General features: G+C 41.1%; 2 protein-coding genes across 2 annotated transcripts in view; one reads left to right on the top strand and one right to left on the bottom strand.

Annotated features, from left to right (window-relative positions):
* SLA (Src like adaptor) overlaps positions 1–8,384 on the top strand; it is a 28,160-nt gene extending 19,776 nt beyond the window's left edge. Inside the window, exons 6-8 of the mRNA XM_069731937.1 lie at positions 2,355–2,486; positions 5,049–5,181; positions 5,282–8,384. Coding sequence (XP_069588038.1) covers positions 2,355–2,486; positions 5,049–5,181; positions 5,282–5,504 — 488 coding nt within the window. The 3' untranslated portion in view covers positions 5,505–8,384. The remainder of the gene's footprint in view (positions 1–2,354; positions 2,487–5,048; positions 5,182–5,281) is intronic.
* TG (thyroglobulin) overlaps positions 1–26,154 on the bottom strand; it is a 213,180-nt gene that overhangs the window by 61,789 nt on the left and 125,237 nt on the right. Inside the window, exons 36-41 of the mRNA XM_069732367.1 lie at positions 19,067–19,201; positions 18,755–18,919; positions 17,604–17,805; positions 12,939–13,032; positions 10,991–11,150; positions 9,784–9,977 (exon numbers count right to left, since the gene is read on the bottom strand). Coding sequence (XP_069588468.1) covers positions 9,784–9,977; positions 10,991–11,150; positions 12,939–13,032; positions 17,604–17,805; positions 18,755–18,919; positions 19,067–19,201 — 950 coding nt within the window. The remainder of the gene's footprint in view (positions 1–9,783; positions 9,978–10,990; positions 11,151–12,938; positions 13,033–17,603; positions 17,806–18,754; positions 18,920–19,066; positions 19,202–26,154) is intronic.

Below are 26,154 nucleotides of genomic sequence, written 5' to 3'. Positions count from 1 at the left end.
ATGACCTGACTTCTATGAAGCATACGAGTCTATCTTCCTCCTTTACTTCTGTGAAGCATATTCGTCTCTCTTCCTTTACTTCTATGAAGCATGTGCAGCTCTCTTCCTTTACTTCTATGAAGCATGTGCAGCTCTCTTCCTTCACTACTATGAAGAACGCCCACCTCTCTTCCTTCACTGCTATGAAGCATGTGCGGCTCTCTTCCTTCACTTCTATGAAGCATGCGTGGCTCTCTTCCTTCACTTCTATGAAACATGTGCGGCTCTCTTCCTTCACTTCTATGAAGCATGCGCGGCTCTCTTCCTTCACTTCTATGAAGCATGCGCGGCTCTCTTCCTTCACTACTCTGAAACATGTGCGGCTCTCTTCCTTCACTGCTATGAAGTATGTGCGGCTCTCTTCCTTCACTTCTATGAAGCATGCGTGGCTCTCTTCCTTCACTTCTATGAAACATGCGCGGCTCTCTTCCTTCACTGCTATGAAGTATGTGCGGCTCTCTTCCTTCAATTCTATGAAGCATGCGCAGATCTCTTTCTTCACTGCTATGAAACATACGCGGTTCTCTTCCTTCAATTCTATGAAGCATGCGCAGCTCTCTTTCTTCACTGCTATGAAGCATACGCGGCTCTCTTCCTTCAATTCTATGAAGCATGTGCGGCTCTCTTCCTTCACTTCTATGAAGCATGCCTGGCTCTCTTCCTTCACTTCTATGAAGCATGTGCGGCTCTCTTCCTTCACTTCTATGAAGCATGCGCGGCTCTCTTCCTTCAATTCTATGAAGCATGCGTGGCTCTCTTCCTTCAATTCTATGAAGCATGCGTGGCTCTCTTCCTTCAATTCTATGAAGCATGCGTGGCTCTCTTCCTTCACTGCTATGAAGCATGTGTGGCTCTCTTCCTTCAATTCTATGAAGCATGTGCAGCTCTCTTTCTTCACTGCTATGAAGCATACGCGGCTTTCTTCACTTCTATGAAGCATACGTGGCTCTCTTCCTTGACTACTGTGAAGCTTGCATGGCTCTCTTCCTTCACTTCTATGAAGCATACGCGGCTCTCTTCCTTCACTTTTATTAAGCATGCTCATCTCTCTTCCTTTATTTCTTTGAAGCATACGAGGCTCTTTTCATTCACTTTTATATGAAGCATATGCACAGCTTCCTTTATTTCCTTCTATGAAGCATGCGCGGCTCTCTTCCTTCACTTCTATGAAGCATACACGGCTCTCTTCATTTACTTTTATATGAAGCATACGTGGCTCTTTTCATTCACTTTTATATGAAGCATACGCACAGCTTCCTTTATTTACTTCTGTGAAGCATACGCGGCTCTCTTCCTTCACTTCTATGAAGCATGCGCGGCTCTCTTCCTTCACTTCTATGAAGCATGTGCGGCTCTCTTCCTTCACTTCTATGAAGCATGCGTGTCTCTCTTCCTTCACTTCTATGAAGCATACGCGGCTCTCTTCCTTCACTTTTATTAAGCATGCTCATCTCTCTTCCTTTATTTCTTTGAAGCATACGCGGCTTTTTTCATTCACTTTTATATGAAGCATACGCACAGCTTCCTTTATTTCCTTCTATGAAACATATGCAGCTATTTTTGGAATACAAGTGAAAGAGCCACACATGTATGTATTTTTAATTTGGGGTATTTCCTGTGGCAAAGCCATAAGTGTCTGTGATAGAAGGACGCACTTAAAGCAACAACCTACATAAAATATAACTTCACCCATCATTATCTTTGCCAAAGCTATATATGTGTTATCCCTTTAAAATTAAGAATCCCACCCGCAAGAATGAATGAATGGCCATAATGAGCTTAAATAATACCGCTATACAGTGATAAAATGTAAAACTACTAAAAACTGTTCTGGAGACCAAACATGAAGTTCTGCAGCAGCGTCTTCTCAGGGTGGGGGGTGGCTGGGACGGTCATTGTCTGGTTGTGGTTATATATGTATAATATCAGCACGCCACGTATGTCACAAATATAAACCAGCCCTGAGCAGCCTCAAATGACTTTATGGTGGTCAGGCCTGGGGAACCACAACAGGGGTAATCCCTGTACCAACCACATACATCGCCACAGTCAGTGACTGCGACAGCAAAAACAGCGAGAAGTCGTCTGAGTGACAGCCCCAATGAATTTGTCTAATTGCTGCCAAGTTCTGGATTATTCTATCCCATTAATAGAAAAAAAGACAAAAAAAAAATGGACATCTGATGTCAGTGCCTATAAGAGGAGAATCATTTCTGGTTCATTTATCCGTGCACGGCAGTAAATGTCTATAATCTGTGGCACTGCGAAGTAAATTAATGCTCAGCTTTATAATAATAATGTTATTTTCTATTAAGGATCCTATTCATTATCGGTCAAACACAGACAAGTGAAACATTATAGAATATTCCGTCTCCCAAACAACTGGTATTATATCTCCCCAAGGTTAACTTTCCAGTGTCTGGAGCATCTTGTTAATCACTATTCAGGTAAGCGTCTGCTATAACTGTTATAATACTGCCCCAATGTACAAGAATATAACTACTATAATACTGCCCCTATGTACAAGAATATAACTACTATAATACTGCTCCTATGTACAAGAATATAACTACTATAATACTGCTCCTATGTACAAGAATATAACTACTATAATACTGCTCCTATGTACAAGAATATAACTACTATAATACTGCCACTATGTACAAGAATATAACTACTATAATACTGCTCCTATGTACAAGGATATAACGACTATAATACTGCCCCTATGTACAAGAATATAACTACTATAATACTGCTCTTATGCACAAGAATATAACTACTATAATACTGCCACTATGTACAAGAATATAACTACTATAATATTGTCCCTGTGTACAAGGATATAACGACTATAATACTGCCACTATGTACAAGAATATAATTACTATAATACTGCCCCTATGCACAAGAATATAACTACTATAATACTGTCCCTATGTACAAGAATATAACTACTATAATACTGCTCCTGTGTACACGAATATATCTACTATAATACTGCTCCTATGTAGAAGAATATAACTACTATAATACTACTCCTGTGAACACGAATATATCTACTATAATACTGCTCCTATGTAGAAGAATATAACTACTATAATACTACTCCTGTGTACACGAATATATCTACTATAATGCTGCTCCTATGTACAAGAATATAACTACTATAATACTGCTCCTATGTACAAGAATATAACTACTATAATACTACTCCTGTGTACACGAATATATCTACTATAATACTGCTCCTATGTACAAGAATATAACTACTATAATACTACTCCTGTGTACACTAATATATCTACTATAATACTGCTCCTATGTACAAGAATATAACTACTATAATACTGCTCCTATGTACAAGAATATAACTACTATAATACTGCCCCTATGTACAAGAATATAACTACTATAATACTTTTATGTATAAGAATATAACTACTATATTACTGCTCCTATGTACAAGAATATAAGTACTATAATACTTCTCCTAGGTAAAAGAACATAACTACTATAATACTGCTCCTATGTACAAGAATATAACTACTATAATACTGCTTCTGTGTACACGAATATAACTACCATAATACTGCTCCTATGTACAAGAATATAACTACTATAATACTGCTCCTGTGTACACGAATATATCTACTATAATGCTGCTCCTATGTATAAGAATATAACTACTATAATGCTGCTCCTGTGTACAAGAATATAACTACTATAATACTGCTCCTATGTACAAGAATATAACTACTATAATACTGCCCCTATGTACAGTAATATAACTAATATAATACTGCTCCTATGTACAAGAATATAACTACTATAATACTGCTCCTATGTACAAGAATATAACTACTATAATACTGCTCCTATGTACAAGAATATAACTACTATAATACTGCTCCTGTGTACAAGAATATAACTACTATAATACTGCTCCTATGTACAAGAATATAATTACTATAATACTGCTCCTATGTACAAGAATATAACTACTATAATACTGCTCCTATGTACAAGAATATAACTACTATAATACTGCCCCTATGTACAAGAATATAACTACTATAATACTGCCCCTATGTACAAGAATATAACTACTATAATACTGCCCCTATGTACAAGAATATAACTACTATAATACTGCTCCTATGTACAAGAATATAACTACTATAATACTGCCCCTATGTACAAGAATATAACTACTATAATACTGCTCCTGTGTACAAGAATATAACTACTATAATACTGCTCCTATGTACAAGAATATAACTACAATACTGCTCCTATGTACAAGAATATAACTACTATAATACTGCCCCTATGTACAAGAATATAACTACTATAATACTGCTCCTGTGTACAAGAATATAACTACTATAATACTGCCCCTATGTACAAGAATATAACTACTATAATACTGCTCTTATGCACAAGAATATAACTACTATAATACTGCCACTATGTACAAGAATATAACTACTATAATACTGCCCCTATGCACAAGAATATAACTATTATAATACTGTCCCTATGTACAAGAATATAACTACTATAATACTGCTCCTATGTACAAGAATATAACTACTATAATACTACTCCTGTGTACACGAATATAACTACTATAATACTGCCCCTATGTACAAGAATATAACTACTATAATACTGTCCCTATGTACAAGAATATAACTACTCTAATACTGCCCCTATGTACAAGAATATAACTACTATAATACTGTTCCTATGTACAAGAATATAACTACTATAATACTGCTCCTATGTACAAGAATATAACTATTATAATACTGCCCCTATGTACAAGAATATAACTACTATAATACTGCTCCTATGTACAAGAATATAACTACTATAATACTGCCCCCTATGTACAAGAATATAACTACTATAATACTGCTCCTATGTACAAGAATATAACTACTATAATACTGCTTCATTTGGTTAAGAATCTTCCATTTTAATCAGTGCTTGTATTTTTCCAGAAAGTGCAGATGGCCTGTGCTGTGTTCTCACCACCCCCTGCCTCACCCAACAGTCTGTAAATGTTCCCGATGTAAGGCAGGAAGTCCCAGTCATGAGAAGAAAGAAGCCGTTTAACTGGAGGAGTATGAAGAGGTGAGTATCGCCTAGTTCCAGCAATAATTGCATTTAGCTCCTCGTTATCTGTACCCCATAACAATCTCTGACGCTGACTTGTGATATTCTCATTTCTCAGGGTGTCGTTGATGGTGGAAGAACCTGAAAATTCATTGGAAACCGACGACTCTTTCCTCAGTTATGGGCTGAGACAAAGCATCGCCTCGTATTTGTCATTGGCTGGAGATGAACATTTTTCCATTGGAAGCGATGACCAGCAAAAACAGAAACGGAGGAGCTACATATTTTCTAGGAACAGTGTCATCTCCGACCGCTCGAGTTATACGGAAAGTTACAGATGAGAGTCCCATGAGCTCTACCTGGATTTATGCTCAAGAGCTTCGGCCCCTCAGCTAGTTCCGCTGTCACTAGAAATCACTATGGCGCTGCTGTAAAGGAAGTCAACTGCACAAAGATACACGATCCAACGGGGCCTCCAACCTTCATACCGCCACATTTCATGTAGAGCTTCCATTATGCTATTCCTACTCATTTTGCTTTCATCAGTTGGATTTTCTGCTGTTTCACCCAACTCTATATGAAGTGAGTGAACGTGACGAGCAGATCCCCCAGCAAACAGCTAGTGGACTATGCAAATCTCTGGGCAGCACAACTGATATTATGTACAACCACTAAGTGATTAAAAGTAGGGGAACATTTTCATCCCAAAGATCATGATTTCCAACCGTCTTGATTTTGACAGGACAGGACCGCGAGTCCAATCACAGAGGGGCAGAGTGTCGTATAAATGTGAAATTAGTTGTGGTCTTAGGAGTGGGGCTTAAAAGTCCTGAATTTTTGGATATTAAGTTTTGGAAAGTTTGGATGAGGACTGGTGGAAGCTTAATTAAAAAGCTTCAATGTAGACCACCAAAACAAACAGGAGGTAGGAGAGCAGGTTACCAGCCATTCTATAGAAGGACACATGATCTAAGAAGATTTTGGCCGATTATCTTCCATGTACTAATGTGAAATTAGTGGTGGTCTTGGGAGTGGGGCTTAAAGTTTGGGTGAGGACTGGTGGAAGCTTAATTAAAAAGCTTCAATGTAGACCACAAAAACAAACAGGAGGTAGGAAAGCAGGTTACCAGCCATTCTATAGAAGGACACATGATCTAAGAAGATTTTGGCCGATTATCTTCCAAGTACTAATATGAAATTAGTGGTGGTCTTGGGAGTGGGGCTTAAAAGTCCTGAATTTTTGGATTTTAAGTTTTGGAAAGTTTGGATGAGGACTGGTGGAAGGCTAATTAAAAAGCTTCATTGTAGACCACCAAAACAAACAGGAGGTAGGAGAGCAGGTTACCAGTCGTTCTATAGAAAGACACATAATCAAAGAAGATTTTGGCCAATTATCTTCCAAGTACTAATGTGAAATTAGAGGTGGTCTTAGGAGTGGGGCTTAAAAGTCCTGAATTTTTGGATGTTAAGTTTTGGTAAGTTTGGATGAGGACTGGTGGAAGCTTAATTAAAAAGCTTCAATGTAGACCACCAAAACAAACAGGAGGTAGGAGAGCAGGTTACCAGTCGTTCTATAGAAAGACACATAATCAAAGAAGATTTTGGCCAATTATCTTCCAAGTACTAATGTGAAATTAGAGGTGGTCTTAGGAGTGGGGCTTAAAAGTCCTGAATTTTTGGATGTTAAGTTTTGGTAAGTTTGGATGAGGACTGGTGGAAGCTTAATTAAAAAGCTTCAATGTAGACCACCAAAACAAACAGGAGGTAGGAGAGCAGGTTACCAGCCATTCTATAGAAGGACACATGATCTAAGATTTTGGCCGATTATCTTCCAAGTACTAATGTGAAATTAGTGGTGGTCTTGGGAGTGGGGCTTAAAGTTTGGGTGAGGACTGGTGGAAGCTTAATTAAAAAGCTTCAATGTAGACCACAAAAACAAACAGGAGGTAGGAAAGCAGGTTACCAGCCATTCTATAGAAGGACACATGATCTAAGAAGATTTTGGCCGATTATCTTCCAAGTACTAATATGAAATTAGTGGTGGTATTGGGAGTGGGGCTTAAAAGTCCTGAATTTTTGGATTTTAAGTTTTGGAAAGTTTGGATGAGGACTGGTGGAAGGTTAATTAAAAAGCTTCATCATAGACCACCAAAACAAACAGGAGGTAGGAGAACAGGTTACCAGTCATTCTATAGAAGGACACATGATCAAAGAAGATTTTGTCGGATTATCTTCCAAGTAGAGGCGCACATCTTGTAGGCATTGTACAGCTGACCAAAGAATATTTGCTCTGTCTAAAGACTTTTCTAAGCAGAAGGAACCCAGGAAGGTTGCTATTCTCATCATCACAATATCTGATTGTGCCGATTACCTTTTGACCTCATGAGTCATAACTATTTTAAGGTTCTTGATCAAGGACAATAAAAGAAAGAACATTCCAGACTCTCGAAAACCATTTCTAAAGAATAGGAAATGTGAAAGGGACATATTGGCCCATGACTATCCCAGGTTGGTCACATTCCCTTACCAATGAGCAGTTCAAATCATTAATGGGCCGTTCCGTCTAGAGGTGCCACCATGTTTAGAAAAGGGATCAAAATCTCGGCTTTATACGTATATTAACTGTAGTTTACCCTAGCCCCATAAAGTGCCCTTGTGACCAAATGGAAAAGGATTAAAGAGCTATCCAAATGCCAGATACCTATAGTGTCAGGTTAAAAGCAACCTGTCCGGTTATCTCTGGAATGATGACAGAGAGGTCAATTTTTCATACCATAGATATGAGCTTTAGATCTGCTACTAAAAATTCTCATGTCTAAAGCCATCACCTGACTAACCAAAGGGGGCAAGCACTGGGCTTTCATGTGCCATGATGGGCAAGGACCATCAGTGGGATGTGTTTTTGCTCTAGCGCACCCTTAGCTCAGATTTCGAGAATGACCAGTAATGGACTCACAGTTGACCAATTTTTCCAACTTTCACAATTCGGGTATTAGCTGCAACATTATTACAGTTACTCTCTAGTGACAGTATTTATAATAATCTGATATAATATGAGCATCAATCTACCAAATATTTAATGTATGTGTATACTGGTACAAATGGGGCCACCAGCTATGATCTGCCCGCCATGCCACCATGTAAAGCTGTAAATTGCTTGCAGTTTGGTATTTTATCTAATGTTCCTCTGTACAGTATAAATAAAGAAATCTCTTATCCAACTTCTGTTATTTCTACCTAATATGATGGATTTAAAGTGGGTCTGTCACTAGGTCAAAAGTGGCCATTTTTTTTCTCTAATTTTATTCCCGTTCCTCCACTGAGTTTTCCAATTTTTGGTTTTTTTTAATCCGCCATACGGTTCCAGAGATACGGGCCTTTACATTTAGTGCTTCTTTTTAAGGTCTATACTGATGGGGCGTGGCTCACTGCATTATTTGGGGTGTGATCTGAATAATTACAATGTGAGCCACGCCCCCTGGGTAAAGACTATAAACATTCTCACTAAAGAAAAAGGCCCATATATCTAGAACCGTATGGAGGATTGAAAAAAAACAAAAAGCGGAAAACTTTGTGGAGCGGGAAAAAAATAAAACTACCCACTTCTGACAAGGTTAAAAATTCTCTTTAAAGGGGCTTCCCAGGTCCTTTATATTGAATACCTATCCTTAGGACGGATCTTTTATCAGGTTGGTGGAGGTCTCAGTAGGAGCTGAACAGACACTTCACCTTGTGTCTTTCTAATGTGTTCTGATTTCATACATTGGTTACTGCCAGTCACCATGAGACCTGATAAGAGCTGATAGGTGGGTGTCTGACACCTGGTACCCCCACCAATCAGATATTGATGACCTATCCTATCAATTTAAAAGTTCTGGACAACCCTAGAAAAGTGAAGCCCTCCATGAACTCGGGAAGGCGCATGGCATATCGTCCACGAGCCACAGAAGCCACCCTTGTGGATGCTTCATCACGAGACTCATCCCTGGTGTACACATGCACATTCAGGGTGAAATAATGGAGAGTGGCCTACAAAAATTGTGTTAATCCTTTAAAATAATTTGTCAGTCTACTTCACCTATCACAATCCTGGTTTTCCGGGAGGTGAAGTAGGCAAATATGAATTAGTTAATTGAGAACGGTAAAAACGTCCCCCAGTGGCAAACGTTCATTACTCATACGTACCAGTACTCTTGATTATTTTGGGACTGTCCGACGAACCTGACCCCAAAATGGGCTGGGTTTATCCAAACCATTCCCAAAAGTGGGCAGTTCTGAGCATTAAGTGGTTGAGTCTGGAGGCGGAACTTAAAGAGGTTGTCCATCTCTGACGACAATTTTTTCTTTTTTTACTTAAACGCATGTTTTTGGGGCTAAAAATCAATTTTGCAATTGGGATGCATTAAAGAAAATGTGCCCGGTTTGGCTTTTTCAGGCTCCTTGAGACCACCAAAAACTCCTTTAAATGTCTGTTTGCTAATAATGCTGTGGTCAGGGGACCAACCTGTGCAGGGGCCCCCCTTGAACGTGGGCCCTACAGAAATCCTACATGCACAATCTTTGTTCAAGTTAACGTCTATTGTATAAACAGGTTATGTTACCATATGTTCATGGTCTTACCATGAGCGCTGCTCTTTTAAAGGGTTTCGTGCCTGTTACCAGTAAGTGAATGCTGGCGAGGTCGGCGCCCGCGCGGTCGGCAACAATAGTGATCTGTTCCGGGTCACCTCCAAAGTAAATAATATTTTCATGGACCCATTTCAAGGCTGCGGTCTGATCGAGGAGACCCCAATTCCCATTTGGCAAACTGTTACCTACAATGGGGAGAATAAAAATTATAGTAAAAAAAAATGATCCAGATTCGCCATATACATAATCCAACTCCTCCAGAGAAAAAATACAATATTTACCAAATATTTCAATTTAATATCAACATTTTATCTAAATGTTCTCAAAATTCTTTTTTTTTTTTCTTGGAGGCATACATTTAATACATTTACTATTAAATCAGAAAAATTAAAGAGACAACAACTTTTTCTTAAAGGGATATTCTAATCATAGCTTTTTCAGGCATGAAAACGTCACAAATTTTTATACTTGTCTTTTTGCACAAAATGTTTGTGATTTTTTTTTCAACTGTTTTTGCTACTTTTAAAAAGGGGGTCTAGCCACATGTATTAATTAAATATTAGTAAAAAAAAAAAAAGTGATTAAAAAGTTGCACTTCTCACTCCGATATGGTAGAGTGGTGAAAAAATAAAAAAAATTGGAGAAACATTTCTGGACAGACGATTTATATTTAAAAACAATCAATGAATTATTGTGTGACACTTTAAGGTTTGGCATAAATAAAGATAACTCAATCAAAAGTGACTTCACAAATTTCCTTATGATGAAGTTTACCCTATTAAACTTATATATCTAACAATCTCTTCTGATTATTTTTTTTTATTGCTTGTCTCTCCATTTTTGTAAATACAGAGCTACTGTATTAAAATAAAGGTATTTAATAATAAGGAGGACAATTATAAAATGTTGGCTGCGTATGGTCACCACTAGAGGGAGCTTAAGAGCTACCTGCAGACAGATGATACATTAAGCTCAATGATAAAGCTGTATGCAGTTCGCTCTTGAGCTCCCTCTAGTGGCAGACAATGTTATCATTTACCTCTAGGTCTATGGAGAAGATTTAGCTCCTAGCGTTATAAAGATATATTAAGAAATGGTCTTTGAAGCTGATGTAGAGATGGAAACAGCAGCTCGATTTGGGGGTTGTGAATGTAATATCACAATCAGGTTTTATGTAGACGGATGTATGGACGCTCACCTGGACTTAAGAAGCCAAAGACGCCAACTCTGTAACTAGCAGTGACCACAATGATGTCCCCTGTGGCTGCCAGGTACGAGCCGTCGACAAACGTTTGGCCGTTTTCAGCATAGCTTTTGGGACTGTTGTGGAAGTACAGTAGAACGGGGGAGCTCATTCCCTGAAAAAAAGAAAGAGGAGGCCAAGAATTGATACATTGTATCAACTGCACGCAATAATTCAAGGCAAAATTTGTACTCGGACCGCCCCCGCCTACCTACCTACCGCGCTTTGGACAACCCCCTTTAGTTGAAAAGCTCCACCCAATGAAAAAATTAATAATAAAATGATCTAATTAACCCTTTCATGACTTTGGCTTTTGAACTTTTGCTTTTCTTTTCCTCCCCTCCTTCCAAGAGATGTAACATTTTTTTATTTATTTATTTATTTTTTACCATCGAAGGACTCTCTGTGTGCGCCATGTTTTTTGTTACTATTTTGGGATACATTTATTGCTTTTTATTGCCATTATATGGGAGGTGCTGCGACCAAAAAACAGCAATTCTGCAGTTTTCATTTTTTTTTTTCTTTAAGGTGTATTTCCATCATTTCGCCTTTTTTTTAAATTTCTTTTACTTTTTCATTTTCTTCATTTTTGGATTGGCGTTATTTAAACCTTAACAAATATTTTAAAAAATAAATAATTTTAATACTTGCAGCATTTTTTATTAATCCCACCATAGGGAAGTTGAATTTTTTTGCTTGTACTTTAGTATTGCAGTATAAAATACAATTACCGATCCCTTTTTAGGACCGCGAAGACTACCCAGGGATAATCAGGAACATTTCAGTTTTTCTGTTACCCTGACCCATAGCATCGGCCCTAATTATTGATTTCCCCGACTTATTCTCCTCTATATATCAAAATACATATACGGCAATATATTTTTCATTAATTCTTGGAGTGTTTATTCTTATATTTTTATGGTTTTAATACATTTCCAATAAAAATTATCGTGTTTAGGAGTTTTCTTTCTTTGGTGGGTTTTTAACCCATCAGTACCCAGCAGGCACTTTAGAACCACTTAAATGTCAGAGATGGACATCTAAACAGTTAAACAGCAGTGATCTGAGCGAGCTCCGGCAGCTACTGTAAGGGTCAGGTACGGGCTGTATAACACAGCCGACACCTCCCCTATATGGAGCTCCATAAACCCACACTGAATTTAGAACATACAAATACATCATATGTCAGGAAGGGGTTAAAGGTTGTTCATTTAACCAAAAACTGGACAATTTTTAACCTTTTAGTTGGACCATGCTTGGTTAAAAGTGGAACTACCCTTTTAGATAATGAGTAGAAATTTGCCCATTATGAGCAAAATTTAGTTTTCGGCTCGGTCCCCAATTATTGGAAATCCTCACTTTCCACCAGCTTAGAAATCTAATGATTTTTGCTAAGCCGTTCTTAGAAAGAAAAGTTTATTAAGGTTTCTTTGATCAAAAAAAAAAAGGAGTCAAAACTTTAAACGTGATCTTATCCTGACAAATCCTCATCTGCTACAACACTTGATATCAAAATTCTTCAAATGATCTCTACTGGGACCCTGTAACTTATTTGAGAATCTCAAAGCAAGTATTTGATTTCCCTCGAGCACCCTCAGAAGAGAAATCAAGTATTACACAGTTTCCATTAATGGGGTATTCTCATACTATTATATCTAAACAGTTATCTAGAAAGCATGAAAAATAAGCAAGTTTGCAACTGGCTTGCTTTTTCTATCGGCTGTCATTCTTCTGCAATGAGAGTTTTTATCTTACATAGTGTACAGCTTGTTTTCAATGAGCTTCACCACCAGAACCTGGCCAAGCGTGCGCAATTACTACAATCAAGGAGAGGAATCTGCTGGTTCTCCAAGGTAAGAAGCTATAGTTTGCTCACCTACGTCTCGTGGGTGTGAATACTTACAGAATTTTGTGGAATAAACAGGTTTAGGTACAAGCAGTCCTCACTGACAGAAGAATACTGAGCCTTCCCATCCCCTGGTTGCAGACAGCTCGGCCTAGAGAACATAAAATGCAATAAAGGTAGAAGATATCCACATCTACTATGGGACCAGTGACTTCAACATAGGTGCATTTTCTATTGAACTCTTACAAAAACCGAGATCCCCTCCCCCAAATTCCCCGCCCGACCCAGACCTTCAGGCTTTTCAAAAACATTTTATCAGTTTACTTATGAATTTCTTAACGAAGGAGAGTCCTTCAGGAATACTTCAGGAGAGGGCTTCTCTCCCACATAAGTACAGGGTGGAGCGCGGTAATTTGCTGATTTGGGAATGAAATAAAAAAATTATGATCATTAGAAAAATTTATTTTATATTTTAATTATACTGAACAGTAATGGAATTTTTAAATTACATGGTTTTAAATAGTGTATCTGGCAAATGTCGACCTTCGCTATCCACACACTGCTGCATACGTTTTCTGAAGTTTTCATGAACTCTAACAAGCATGTCCACTGGTATTCTGCCAATTTCAGCTTCAATATTGTTCCTTAGGTCTTCCAAGGTGTTGGGACGGTTGATATACACCTTAGACTTCAGGTAACCCCAAAGGAAAAAATCGCATGGGGCTAAATCTGGTGAGCGTGCTGGCCAGTTCACATCTCCCCTCAAAGAGATAAGCCGTCCAGGAAACATTTACAATTCATGGTAACCCTCGCTGTGTGTGCAGTGGCACCATCCTGTTGGAACCATGTATCCTCTAGTTCCATTGCCTCAAGAGCCGGCTGAAAATAATCCTGTATCATAGACAAGTACCGTTCGGAGTTCACAGTTATGGCACGACCATTATCCTGAAAAAAGTAAGGACCAATGATGCCTACTCGTGATATGGCGCACCACACAGTGACGCGGTCCGAATGCAGAGGTCTCTCGTGAACTTCTCTGGGGTTTGTTTCACTCCAGTAACACATATTTTGTTTGTTTACACACCCACTGAGGTGAAAATGTGCCTCATCAGAAAAAAACACAATTGCGTCACGGGGTATTGTTGCTAACATGTCTTCACAAGAGGTCCGCCGTGTCAAATAGTCCCATGCTGACAAATGTTGGACCACGCACATTTTATACGGGTGAAAATTCAGTTCATCATGAAGAATCCGGTGGAGAGAACGTCTTGAAATGCCAAGAGCAAATGATTGCTTCCGAGCAGAGCGTTTCGGAGATTGCAGTACTGCTGCTCTAACTCTCTCGATGCTTTGTGGTGTTGTAATCCTTCTCTCAGGTCCCCTTCGTACACATGACACATTCCCTGCTGTTCTGAATGCATTCACCCAATTTACAATTGATTGCCGTCCAGGAACACGTCCGCGTGGAGGAACAGCGAATTGTAAACGAAAAGCACGCTGCACTGCAATGATCGAGTGGGCATTTGAAAAATACGCTTCAACACAAAATGACCTCTCCTCACGTGTCCACTGCATGATGGCAACTGAAAGGCAGAGGAATACAAATCTCCCATCAGCCACTGTAAGCCACACCCACTCTCCCCTCTCTTCGATCGACAGTGCCACCACAGCATGCAGTGCAAAAAAGCAAATTACCGCGCTCCACCCTGTAGAAGGCTATAAACAAAGTGATATCTCCTGATACACATACATAGAGAAGGAGAAGGAGCCTCTGTGAAATGAATGTGGCCCTGGAGCAGTCAACACCACTGTAGAGGGACCGATCAGACAATCAAAGGCATTATACTTTGGATATGGGAATTTGAAGTCTGCCCGAGATCTTGTGCTAAGGTGTAAGGCCTGATGAAGTCCGGGTGCTAGAGTGCTGAAGACTGATGAGTCTAGAGTGCCGAGATCTGTGATCTACAGAATGCCGATAATGGTGAACACAATAGTGGAGGAAGGAGCCGCCGGCTCGCTTTTCCACTATTCAGACTGTGTGAGTCACTAGATCGCATCTCATGTATAGAGCAAAGACTGGAGCAGTGCGCCGGGGAATGGAACAAAGTGAGGAGAGGTTTATTTGTCATTCACTTGTAGAAGAAATATTTGAGGCCCATATTGTTAGGTGTCGAGTTCCCGCCACTGCACAGGTAGAATCTCGAACCATGTCTGCTGCGGTCTCCCATTCTACATCAGCCGCAGTGGAACCTGCTCAGCAGAGACGTCGGTCCCAGCGTCTGGCTCAGGCTGATACTGTGCGAATGGTTACTGCTGCCTTTCCAGGCTCTGCCTTTGTTGCCAGCACTGGTCAGCGGCGAGCAGGCTTTTCTGGGACTAAGTCCTGCTTTGCACACACTGAGCATGCCCACAGAAGGACCTCTCATTGGAGGTCGGGGGTTACACACTGAGGTCCTGTAGCAGCTCCTATTGGTTCTCCAGGAAGGTCCTGAAGAGCTGCAACTATAAGAGGTTCGCACGGCCATGCGCTAGTATCAAATGTGTATGGCTTAGGCCAGTGGATACTATACCTCTCTTTATATATGTGGTGTGAGACTGTAGCGCTGGGACTGTACACCCAGGCAGGCAGTTAGCGTCAGTGGGGGCAATTAGCCGTTGGCTTGCAAGCACAACCCTAGTTAGGGCTATAGTTTTTGTGTACAGCGCGAATCTGTGCGGCAACAGAGATTGCTTTCAGTTCACATGGGGTGAAGCTTAACCCACGTGTGAGCTTAGAGGTTATCCGCCATTACTTTGCAGCAGATATCTCTGCACGGTGGACCCCGGGCCGCGAACGCACCTTGTTGCTTACTACCTATACGTGTGTTCCGCTACCCCTAACACATATTGTGCATGGTGGGTTATGGTCCCTTAATACTGTGTGAGGGGCTGTGGGCAATCATTCTGTGTGGGGGTGCTGTGGGGAATAATACCGTTTGGGGGGCTGTGGTGGACTCATACTTTTTTAGGGGGCCATCATAGTATGTTGAGGCTGTGTTGCCATTATACTGTGTGGGGGGGGTTGTTGGGCCATAATACTGTGTGTGTGGGGGGGGGGGGCCTGGAGTCAATAATACTGTTTGGGGGGTCTTGGGACATCACAGTATATGTGGGGGGCTGTGAGACATCATATTGTGCAGTGGGCTGTGGGGTCATTACACTGTGTGTGGAAGGCTGTGGGGCCATGATACTGTGTGTGGGGGGTCTGTGGGGCCATCATATTATATGTGGGGGCCTATGGGACATCTTACTGTGTAGTGGGATGTGGGGTCATTAAACTGTGTGTGTGTGTGTGTGGGGGGGGGGGGTTGTTGGGCCATCACACTATATGCGGGGAGCTGTGGGACATCATGCTGTGTGGAAGGCTGTGGGGCCATGATACTGTGTGTGGGGGTCTATGGGGCCATCATACTATACGAGTATGTGGGGGTTATGAGGCATCATACTGTGTAGAGGGCTGTGCAGTCATTACACTGTGTGTGAGGAGTTGTTGGGCCATCTTACTGTGTGGGGCCATCATGCTATATGTGGGGGCTATGGGACATCATTCTGTGTAGTGGGCTGTGGGAATGGTTACACTGTGTGTGGTGGGTTGTTGGGCCACTATACTGTGTGGGGGGTCTGTGGGGCCATCATACTATATGTGGGGAGCTGTGGGACATCATGCTGTGTGGAAGGCTGTGGGGCCATGATACTGTGTGTGGGGGGTCAGTGATGCCATCATACTATATGTGGGGGCCTCTGGGACATCATATTGTGTAGTGGACTGTGGAGTCATTACACTGTGTGTGGAAGGCTCTGGGGTCATGAGGCTGTGTGTGTGTGTGTGTGTGTGTGTGTGTGTGTGTGTGTGTGTGTGTGTGTGTGTGTGTGTGTGTGTGTGTGTGTGTGTGGGATAATACTATTTGGGGGGTTTATAAAAAGCAGTGAATTATAATGTTGATTTGCTGTTACAGGTAATAGTACAAGTTACAATTAGAACTATAGTAATAGGTATTATCAGTAGCAACTAGTCAGCCTGCCCTATATTAAATGACAAAACTAATAATAATAGGAAGTGAATATTAATATTGATCCAAATAAATTTCAACATCTGGGGTCTTATGAATCTAAATAAATAAACTCTGAAGTTTGATATTGTCTAACCATAAAAGTCCTAGATCTGATTATCTGATTAGTCTTAAAGGAAAACGATCATCACGTGTTTGCTATGTAATCTTAGAGGAGCATGATGTAGGGGCAGATACCCTGATTCAAGCTATGCGTCACTTACTGGGCAGCTTGCCGTAGATTTCATAAAATCCCTGTCATATCTGCTGCAGATCCATCAGATATCTAAATGCTGAGCTTTGTATAACCAGGAAGTGACACTTCGCTGGAATCAGGGTCTCTGCCCTTACATTACCCAGCGCTTATATTGCATAGCAAAAACCTGCAGACAGATTTCCATTAAGGCTTCTGTGTCTTGTTCTGTGGACTCGTCCGGCCCAGAATCAGTCACCAGTGTTTCCTCAGTGGAGTTATCATCTCAGCATATTATCACCCTAAGTGCAATCATCACAGGAAATTAGTAGCTGTGAAATAAAGTGCAAAGTGTTTTTTTTTTTCCAAAATGACAAAATCTACAACTTCTCTACACATACATCAGCGTCCACCGACGGTTCTCCAGAACTGGTGTCTCACCGAATAACGGTGGCATTCCATGTGCCGGTCCAGGAATACAGCTGAGGGGGCCGGAAACGGTTCTCTCCGGTGGGTGGTGCCGCGTACGGAACGCCCAGGAACTGATTCACATTCTTCATATGAGAACCAACCAATATGGATCCCGGTTTGCCCACAATGTCGCCTTGCGGAACGGTCAGCGAGCTCACAGGACGGGCAGGAGCTGAAGGAACGGAGCTTACAAATGACAAAACTGCTTAAATCATAGAATCTTTACCACCGTCCCCCGCTCCTCATGGGAGGGACTCTTATGATGCACATTTGCATTAACCACACCCCTTTATGGTCCAGAAAATAACAATTCATTGACCATCAGAACTGTTACCATGCTGAAAACTGTCCTCCAAATTCCCTTTTCTTAAAAATAATTCTAAATATTATAAGTTATAACATAACTGGTCTCCTTTTGATTTTGTTCTGATGCTTCCAGGTTCCCATCAGGTCTCTATATTTTCCACTTGGCCCACATGGACATGTGACTGCTGCAGCCAATCACTGAGTGCGAAGTCGATCGATGTGCCACTGTGGCAGCTAGTGATTGGCTACAGTGGTCACATGTTTCTCCGGACAGAGATAGAAAAACAAAGACCAGCAGGGAACCCTGGAAGCGTTGGAAAGATAACTAAGTTGGTTAGGATTGTGAAAGTTATTTTTTTTGGGAAATGAAGCATGACTACTTCTTTGACCTTCTTTTTTGCATGATTATGTTACAGATTTTAAGCTCAGGGGAATAGCTAGTGGCCCACATGAGTGAGATACAAAACATAACACTTTCTCTGTGACATGCAGAGCTAGATTTGCAACTGAGTCCTTTTATCCCTAAAGGAAGAAGCATAAGGCAACACACCACCAAGGCAATACTGCCATATACAGTCCACAAAATGCTGCTATACAGTGCCCAAATCATTCTCAGCACCCAAATAATACTTTCCTAAAGAGCCCACATAATACCGCCACATAGTTCCATTTTAATAGTCTAACACCCTCCTGTTTGTGCAGCACCGTCCTATGGCTGCCCTGCTACAGTCAAGGCTATGGGTAATGTAGGGGATGGATGGCCAGATCACAGGTAACGACTTCATGACGTGACCCCTTTGGCATTTTTACCGTACCTCTCTTCCTGTAGATGGCGGTCGCTCGTTCTCTGACCATGAGTTGACAGCGAGGATCTCCCAGACTGTAGTCGCAGGTTTGTGTTTCGGGGTAAAATGTGCATTTTACGGCCGATTGCTGGACATTGATGGCTGCGGTGACGCAGGAGGCGGTCCGATCACACGCTGCAAAGAAAACAAGCTACATACAATACAGGGACAATACTCTATATACCTGTCCATGTGATAAACACGCTGGATAATCCGGCACATCTGATACTCTGCACGGCCGGCACATAATGCAGAACATATGAGGGTTGTAGTCAGTGTTACCCGATAGACAGAAGCTCTGGGCATAAGGGAGCGACACGGAAGAATTCAGGTCAATCTCCAAGGAGTCATATTTAGAGAGAGAAGAGTCAAGGACTAGAGAGGAGACGTCCACGGTCGTCCAGGTATTCACAAGTCCTGTAAAACCACAAGAAATGGAAAAAATTATCTTACAACACAAATAATTATATTATCCTCTAATAGAGAACATGCATCAGTAATGTATGTACACAGTGACTGCACCAGCAGAATAGTGAGTGCAGCTCTGGAGTATAATACAGGATGTAACTCAGGATCAGTAATGTAATGTATGTACACAGTGACTGCACCAGCAGAATAGTGAGTGCAGCTCTGGAGTATAATACAGGATGTAACTCAGGATCAGTAATGTAATGTATGTACACAGTGACTGCACCAGCAGAATAGTTAGTGCAGCTCTGGAGTATAATACAGGATGTAACTCAGGATCAGTAATGTAATGTATGTACACCGTGACTGCACCAGCAGAATAGTGAGTGCAGCTCTGGGGTATAATACAGGATGTAACTCAGGATCAGTAATGTATGTACACAGTGACTGCACCAGCAGAATAGTGAGTGCAGCTCTGGAGTATAATACAGGATGTAACTCAGGATCAGTAATGTAATGTATGTACACAGTGACTGCACCAGCAGAATAGTTAGTGCAGCTCTGGAGTATAATACAGGATGTAACTCAGGATCAGTAATGTAATGTATGTACACCGTGACTGCACCAGCAGAATAGTGAGTGCAGCTCCGGGGTATAATACAGGATGTAACTCAGGATAAGTAATGTAATGTATGTACACAGTGACTGCACCAGCAGAATAGTGAGTGCAGCTCTGGGGTATAATACAGGATGTAACTCAGGATAAGTAATGTAATGTATGTACACAGTGACTGCACCAGCAGAATAGTGAGTGCAGCTCTGGGTTATAATACAGGATGTAACTCAGGATCAGTAATGTAATGTATGTACACAGTGACTGCACCAGCAGAATAGTGAGTGCAGCTCTGAGGTATAATACAGGATGTAACTCAGGATCAGTAATGTAATGTATGTACACAGTGACTGCACCAGCAGAATAGTGAGTGCAGCTCCGGGGTATAATACAGGATGTAACTCAGGATCAGTAATGTAATGTATGCACACAGTGACTGCACCAGCAGAATAGTGAGTGCAGCTCTGGGGTATAATACAGGATGTAACTCAGGATCAGTAATGTAATGTATGCACACAGTGACTGCACCAGCAGAATAGTGAGTGCAGCTCCGGGGTATAATACAGGATGTAACTCAGGATCAGTAATGTAATGTATGCACACAGTGACTGCACCAGCAGAATAGTGAGTGCAGCTCTGGGGTACAATACAGGATGTAACTCAGGATCAGTAATGTAATGTATGTACACAGTGACTGCACCAGCAGAATAGTGAGAGCAGCTCTGGGGTATAATACAGGATGTAACTCAGGATCAGTAATGTAATGTATGTACACAGTGACTGCACCAGCAGAATAGTGAGTGCAGCTCTGGGGTATAATACAGGATGTAACTCAGGGTCAGTAATGTAATGTATGTACACAGTGACTGCACCAGCAGAATAGTGAGTGCAGCTCTGAGGTATAATACAGGATGTAACTCAGGATCAGTAATGTAATGTATGTACACAGTGACTGCACCAGCAGAATAGTGAGTGCAGCTCTGGAGTATAATACAGGATGTAACTCGGAATCAGTAATGCAATGTATGTACACAGTAACTGCACCAGCAGAATAGTGAGTGCAGCTCTGGAGTATAATACAGGAGGTAACTCAGGATCAGTAATGTAATGTATGTACACAGTGACTGCACCAGCAGAATAGTGAGTGCAGCTCTGGGGTATAATACAGGATGTAACTCAGGATCAGTAATGTAATGTATGTACACAGTGACTGCACCAGCAGAATAGTGAGTGCTGCTCTGAGGTATAATACAGGATGTAACTCAGGATCAGTAATGTAATGTATGTACACAGTGACTGCACCAGCAGAATAGTGAGTGCAGCTCTGGAGTATAATACAGGAGGTAACTCAGGATCAGTAATGTAATGTATGTACACAGTGACTGCACCAGCAGAATAGTGAGTGCAGCTCTGAGGTATAATACAGGATGTAACTCAGGATCAGTAATGTAATGTATGTACACAGTGACTGCACCAGCAGAATAGTGAGTGCTGCTCTGGGATATAATACAGGATGTAACTCAGGATCAGTAATGTAATGTATGTACACAGTGACTGCATCAGCAGAATAGTGAGTGCAGCTCTGGGGTATAATACAGGATGTAACTCAGGATCAGTAATGTAAGGTATGTACACAGTGACTGCACCAGCAGAATAGTGAGCGCAGCTCTGGGGTATAATACAGGATGTAACGCAGGATCAGTAATGTAATGTATGTACACAGTGACTGCACCAGCAGAATAGTGAGTGCAGCTCTGGAGTGTAATACAGGATGTAACGCAGGATCAGTAATGTAATGTATGTACACAGTGACTGCACCAGCAGAATAGCGAGTGCAGCTCTGGAGTGTAATACAGGATGTACTGTAACTCAGGACAAGATAAATGAAGGAATGTAATGTATGTATGTGTCAAGCAGCTCAGATTGCAGAGTAGTACGTTTTATAAAACTGAATACAATAAACTAACTTCCTAATAAAACTACTACTATTAATAATAATAATTTTATTTGTATAGCGCCAACATATTGCGCAGCGCTTTACAAATTATAGAGGGGACTTGTACAGACAATAGACATTACAGCATAACAAAAATCACAGTTCAAAACAGATACCAGGAGGAATGAGGGCCCTGCTGCTCGCAAGCTACAAACTATGAGGAAAAGGGGAGACACGAGAGGTGGATGGTAACAATTGCTTTAGTTATTCGGACCAGCTATAGTGTAAGGCTCAGGTGTTCATGTAAAGCTGCATGAACTAGTTATCAGCCTAAGTATGTAACAGTACAGACACAGAGGGCTAATAACTGCATAAAGTGTATGAGAACATGATACGAGGAACTTCTTTTTTTTTTTGTTTTTTTAGGATAGGCCACACCGGGATCATTAGGTTAATGCGTTGAGGCGGTAGGCCAATCTGAACATTAATCGTATTAACCTGGGTAGTGCATTCCAAAGAATCGGCGCAGCACATGTAAAGTCTTGGAGACGGGAATGGGAGGTTCTGATTATTGAGGATGCTAACCTGAGGTCATTAACGGAGCGGAGGGCACGGGTAGGGTGGTAGACTGATACCAGAGAGGAGATGTAGGGTGGTGCTGAGCCATGGAGTGCTTTGTGGATGAGGGTAATAAGTTTGTACTGGATTCTGGAGTGGATGGGTAACCAGTGTAATGACTGGCACAAATTACCTATGGGGTCATATACAGTTATATGAAAAAGTTTGGGCACCCCTATTAATCTTAAAGGTACCGTCACACTAGACGATATCGCTAGCGATCCGTGACGTTGCAGCGTCCTGGCTAGCGATATCGTCCAGTGTGACAGGCAGCAGCGATCAGGCCCCTGCTGTGCTGTCGCTGGTCGGGGAAGAAAGTCCAGAACTTTGTTTCTTCGCTGGACTCCCCGCAGACATCGCTGAATCGGCGTGTGTGACACCGATTCAGCGATGTCTTCGCTGGTAACCAGGGTAAACATCGGGTTACTAAGCGCGGCCCTGCGCTTAGTAACCCGATGTTTACCCTGGTTACCAGGGACCTCGGGATCGTTGGTCGCTGGAGAGCTGTCTGTGTGACAGCTCTCCAGCGACCAAACAGCGACGCTGCAGCGATCCGGATCGTTGTCGGTATCGCTGCAGCGTCGCTTAGTGTGACGGTACCTTAAGCTTAATGTTTTATAAAAATTGTTTTTTTTGCAACAGCTATTTCAGTTTCATATATCTAATAACTGTTGGACACAGTAATGTTTCTGCCTTGAAATGAGGTTTATTTGTACTAACAGAAAATGTGCAATCTGCATTCAAACAAAATTTGACAGGTGCATAAGTATGGGCACCCCACCAGAAAAGTGACATTAATATTTAGTAGATCCTCCTTTTGCAAAAATAACAGCCTCTAGTCGCTTCCTGTAGCTTTTAATGAGTTCCTGGATCCTGGATGAAGGTATTTTTGACCATTCCTCTTTACAAAACAATTCCAGTTCAGTTAAGTTTGATGGTCGCCGAGCATGGACAGCACTCTTCAAATGATCCCACAGATGTTCAATGATATTCAGGTCTGGGGACTGGGATGGCCATTCCAGAACAGTGTAATTGTTCCTCTGCATGAATGCCTGAGTGGATTTGAAGCGGTGTTTGGATCATTGTCTTGCTGAAAGATCCATCCCCTGTGTAACTTCAACTTTGTCACTGATTCATGAACATTATTGTCAAGAATCTGCTGATCCTGAGAGGAATCCATGCGTCCCTCAACTTTAACAAGATTCCCGGTGCCAGCATTGGCCACACAGCCCCAAAGCATGATGGAACCTCCACCAAATTTTACTGTGGGTAGCAAGTGTTTTTCTTGGAATGCTGTGTTTTTTGGCCGCCATGCATAACGCCTTTTTGTATGACCAAACAACTCAATCTTGGTTTCATCAGTCCACAGGACCTTCTTCCAAAAAGAAATTGGCTTCTCCAAATGTGCTTTTGCATACCTCAGCCGACTCTGTTTGTGGCGTGCTTGCAGAAACGGCTTCTTTTGCATCACTCTCCCATACAGCTTCTCCTCGTGCAAAGTGCTTTGTATAGTTGACCGATGCGCAGTGACACCATCTGCAGCAAGTTGATGCTGCAGCTCTCTGTAGGTGGTCTGATGATTGTCCTTGATTGATCTCACCATTCTTCTTCTCTGCCTTTCTGATGTTTTTCTTGGCCTGCCACTTCAGGCCTTAACAAGAACTGTACCGGTGTTCTTCCATTTCCTTACTATGTTCCTCACAGTGGAAATTGACAGGTTAAATCTCAGAGACAGCTTTCTGTATCCTTCCCCTGAACAACTATGTTGAATAATCTTTGTTTTCAGATCATTAGACAGTTGTTTTGAGGAGCCCATGATGCCACTCTTCAGAGGAGATTCAAACAGGAGAACAACTTGCAAGTGGCCACTTTAAGTAGCTTTTCTCATGATTGCATACACCTGGCTATGAAGTTCAAAGCTCAATGAGGTTAGAAAACCAAAAAAAAGTGCTTTAGTAAGTCAGTAAAAAGTAGGTAGGAGTATTTAAAAGAAGAAAATGTTAAGGGTGCCCATACTTATGCACCTGTCAAATTTTGTTTGAATGCAGATTGCACATTTTCTGTTAGTACAATAAACCTAATTTCAAGGCAGAAACATTACTGTGTCCAACAGTCATTAGATATATGAAAGTGAAATAGCTGTTGGAAAAAAAAACAACTTTTATAAAACATTAAGCTTAAGATTAATAGGGGTGCCCAAACTTTTTCATATAACTGTATAATCCTTCTTATAGGTATAAGAACATGTTCTTTTATCACTGAACATAGTTTGATGTCAGATTTGACTTATTTCCCAAACATAATAAAGGGCAGATACATGTGTTACACACTTTTGTTTGGCTTCCTTGCTATAAAATATAAAATATATAAGTGATGCAGTTAGTTGTGATAAGTAATCCTGCGGTGTGCGGACCTCATCTCCAGCGCACACAGCCCCCATCATAGAGAAGCCCCCCGCGATGCAGCACTCGGTCACGGATTATATTTTTCTAACCATTTTCAATCCCTTTCTTTATACCTCGGGATTGTCGCTGATTCCGGGTCATTTATTTTTTCGACATGTTACAGCTGTGTCAATAACAACTTCAAGGGAAAGGTGAAAATGGCGTTTGGCGGCTCCGAAACATGTGTATGTGTCCTAAAATAGGCCGAAAAGTATCACGTAGGGACTGTAATAACAGAAGCTGGTGAATTCCAGAACTAGAACTGTCCGCAGCTTTATTCTTCTCTTCCGCCGAATTCTCGCAAATTACAGACTGGCACGAGCTGTTTATAGGTGCGGGGGGCTCTGCTGTCACAGGGGGGGCAGAGACGAGAGCAGATGTCTGCACCTCGCCCAATATTACTGTATACAGCAACAAGATACGGCGACAAGTGCAAAAGTCCAGAATCCAAAATATTTCACATTGACGCATATATTGGCTGTGATACCAGCCCTGCTCTGTCAGCAATCAGGGGCACACGCTGCCATATGTCCATTTATCGAACATTGGATGGAATATTAGGAAGCTAAAAAGCAGAATTACAGAACATATTGCTGCTACTAACAAAAGAACAAGGTGATCAATACTTCAGAGGCTGCTAAATATTTTTCTCAAGTTCCTGCTGGTGAACGAGATTAGTAAACCCCATCATGGGGGAGGATTAGCCCCAAAAATTCTTGCAAAAAATTAGAGGCTTCATGGATTATGAAATGAAATACAAGACATCCGCGGATTATGAATAATCACAATGATCTGATGTGTATTTACCGTAATAATAATGTGCAATCCCAAACTATTGATCTGCAAATAGGTTTCTTGAATTAACCGTGTGATGTCATTGTTAGGAGAGCGGATCGCCACCATACGCAATGTATCTTACGATTAAGATCTTGCGGTGGAAACGCGTCGAGGGAGAGGTGTCGTCACTCTGCCTTTTTTTAAATGGGAATGGAATTTTGAATAAAGTGATATTTTCTAGATTTCCCAACAATTTCTTTTTTTATGAATACCATTTACCTGAATAAGCCGATAGGCGAAATAGTATAAAGGTGAAATGCGGTTGTGGAGAGCTGAATTGGTGAGCAAATTATTCTTTTTATTTTTTATAAGTAACTCAGTGATGAAGTTCTAAACTAAATTTCACAATATGTAACACTTGATAAGGACAACAATATATACAGTCCCCTATATACAAGATTAAAACTACTATAATGCTGCCCATATGTACAAGAATATAACTACTATAATACTGCTCCTATGTACAAGAATATAACTACTATAATACTGCCCATATGTACAAGAATATAACTAC

This window comes from Ranitomeya imitator, chromosome 6 (assembly GCF_032444005.1).
Source record: "Ranitomeya imitator isolate aRanImi1 chromosome 6, aRanImi1.pri, whole genome shotgun sequence".
Classification (NCBI taxonomy): Eukaryota; Metazoa; Chordata; class Amphibia; order Anura; family Dendrobatidae; genus Ranitomeya; species Ranitomeya imitator.
The sequence above is the reverse complement of the archived record's forward strand: the minus strand, read 5'-3'. Positions and strand labels throughout refer to the sequence as shown.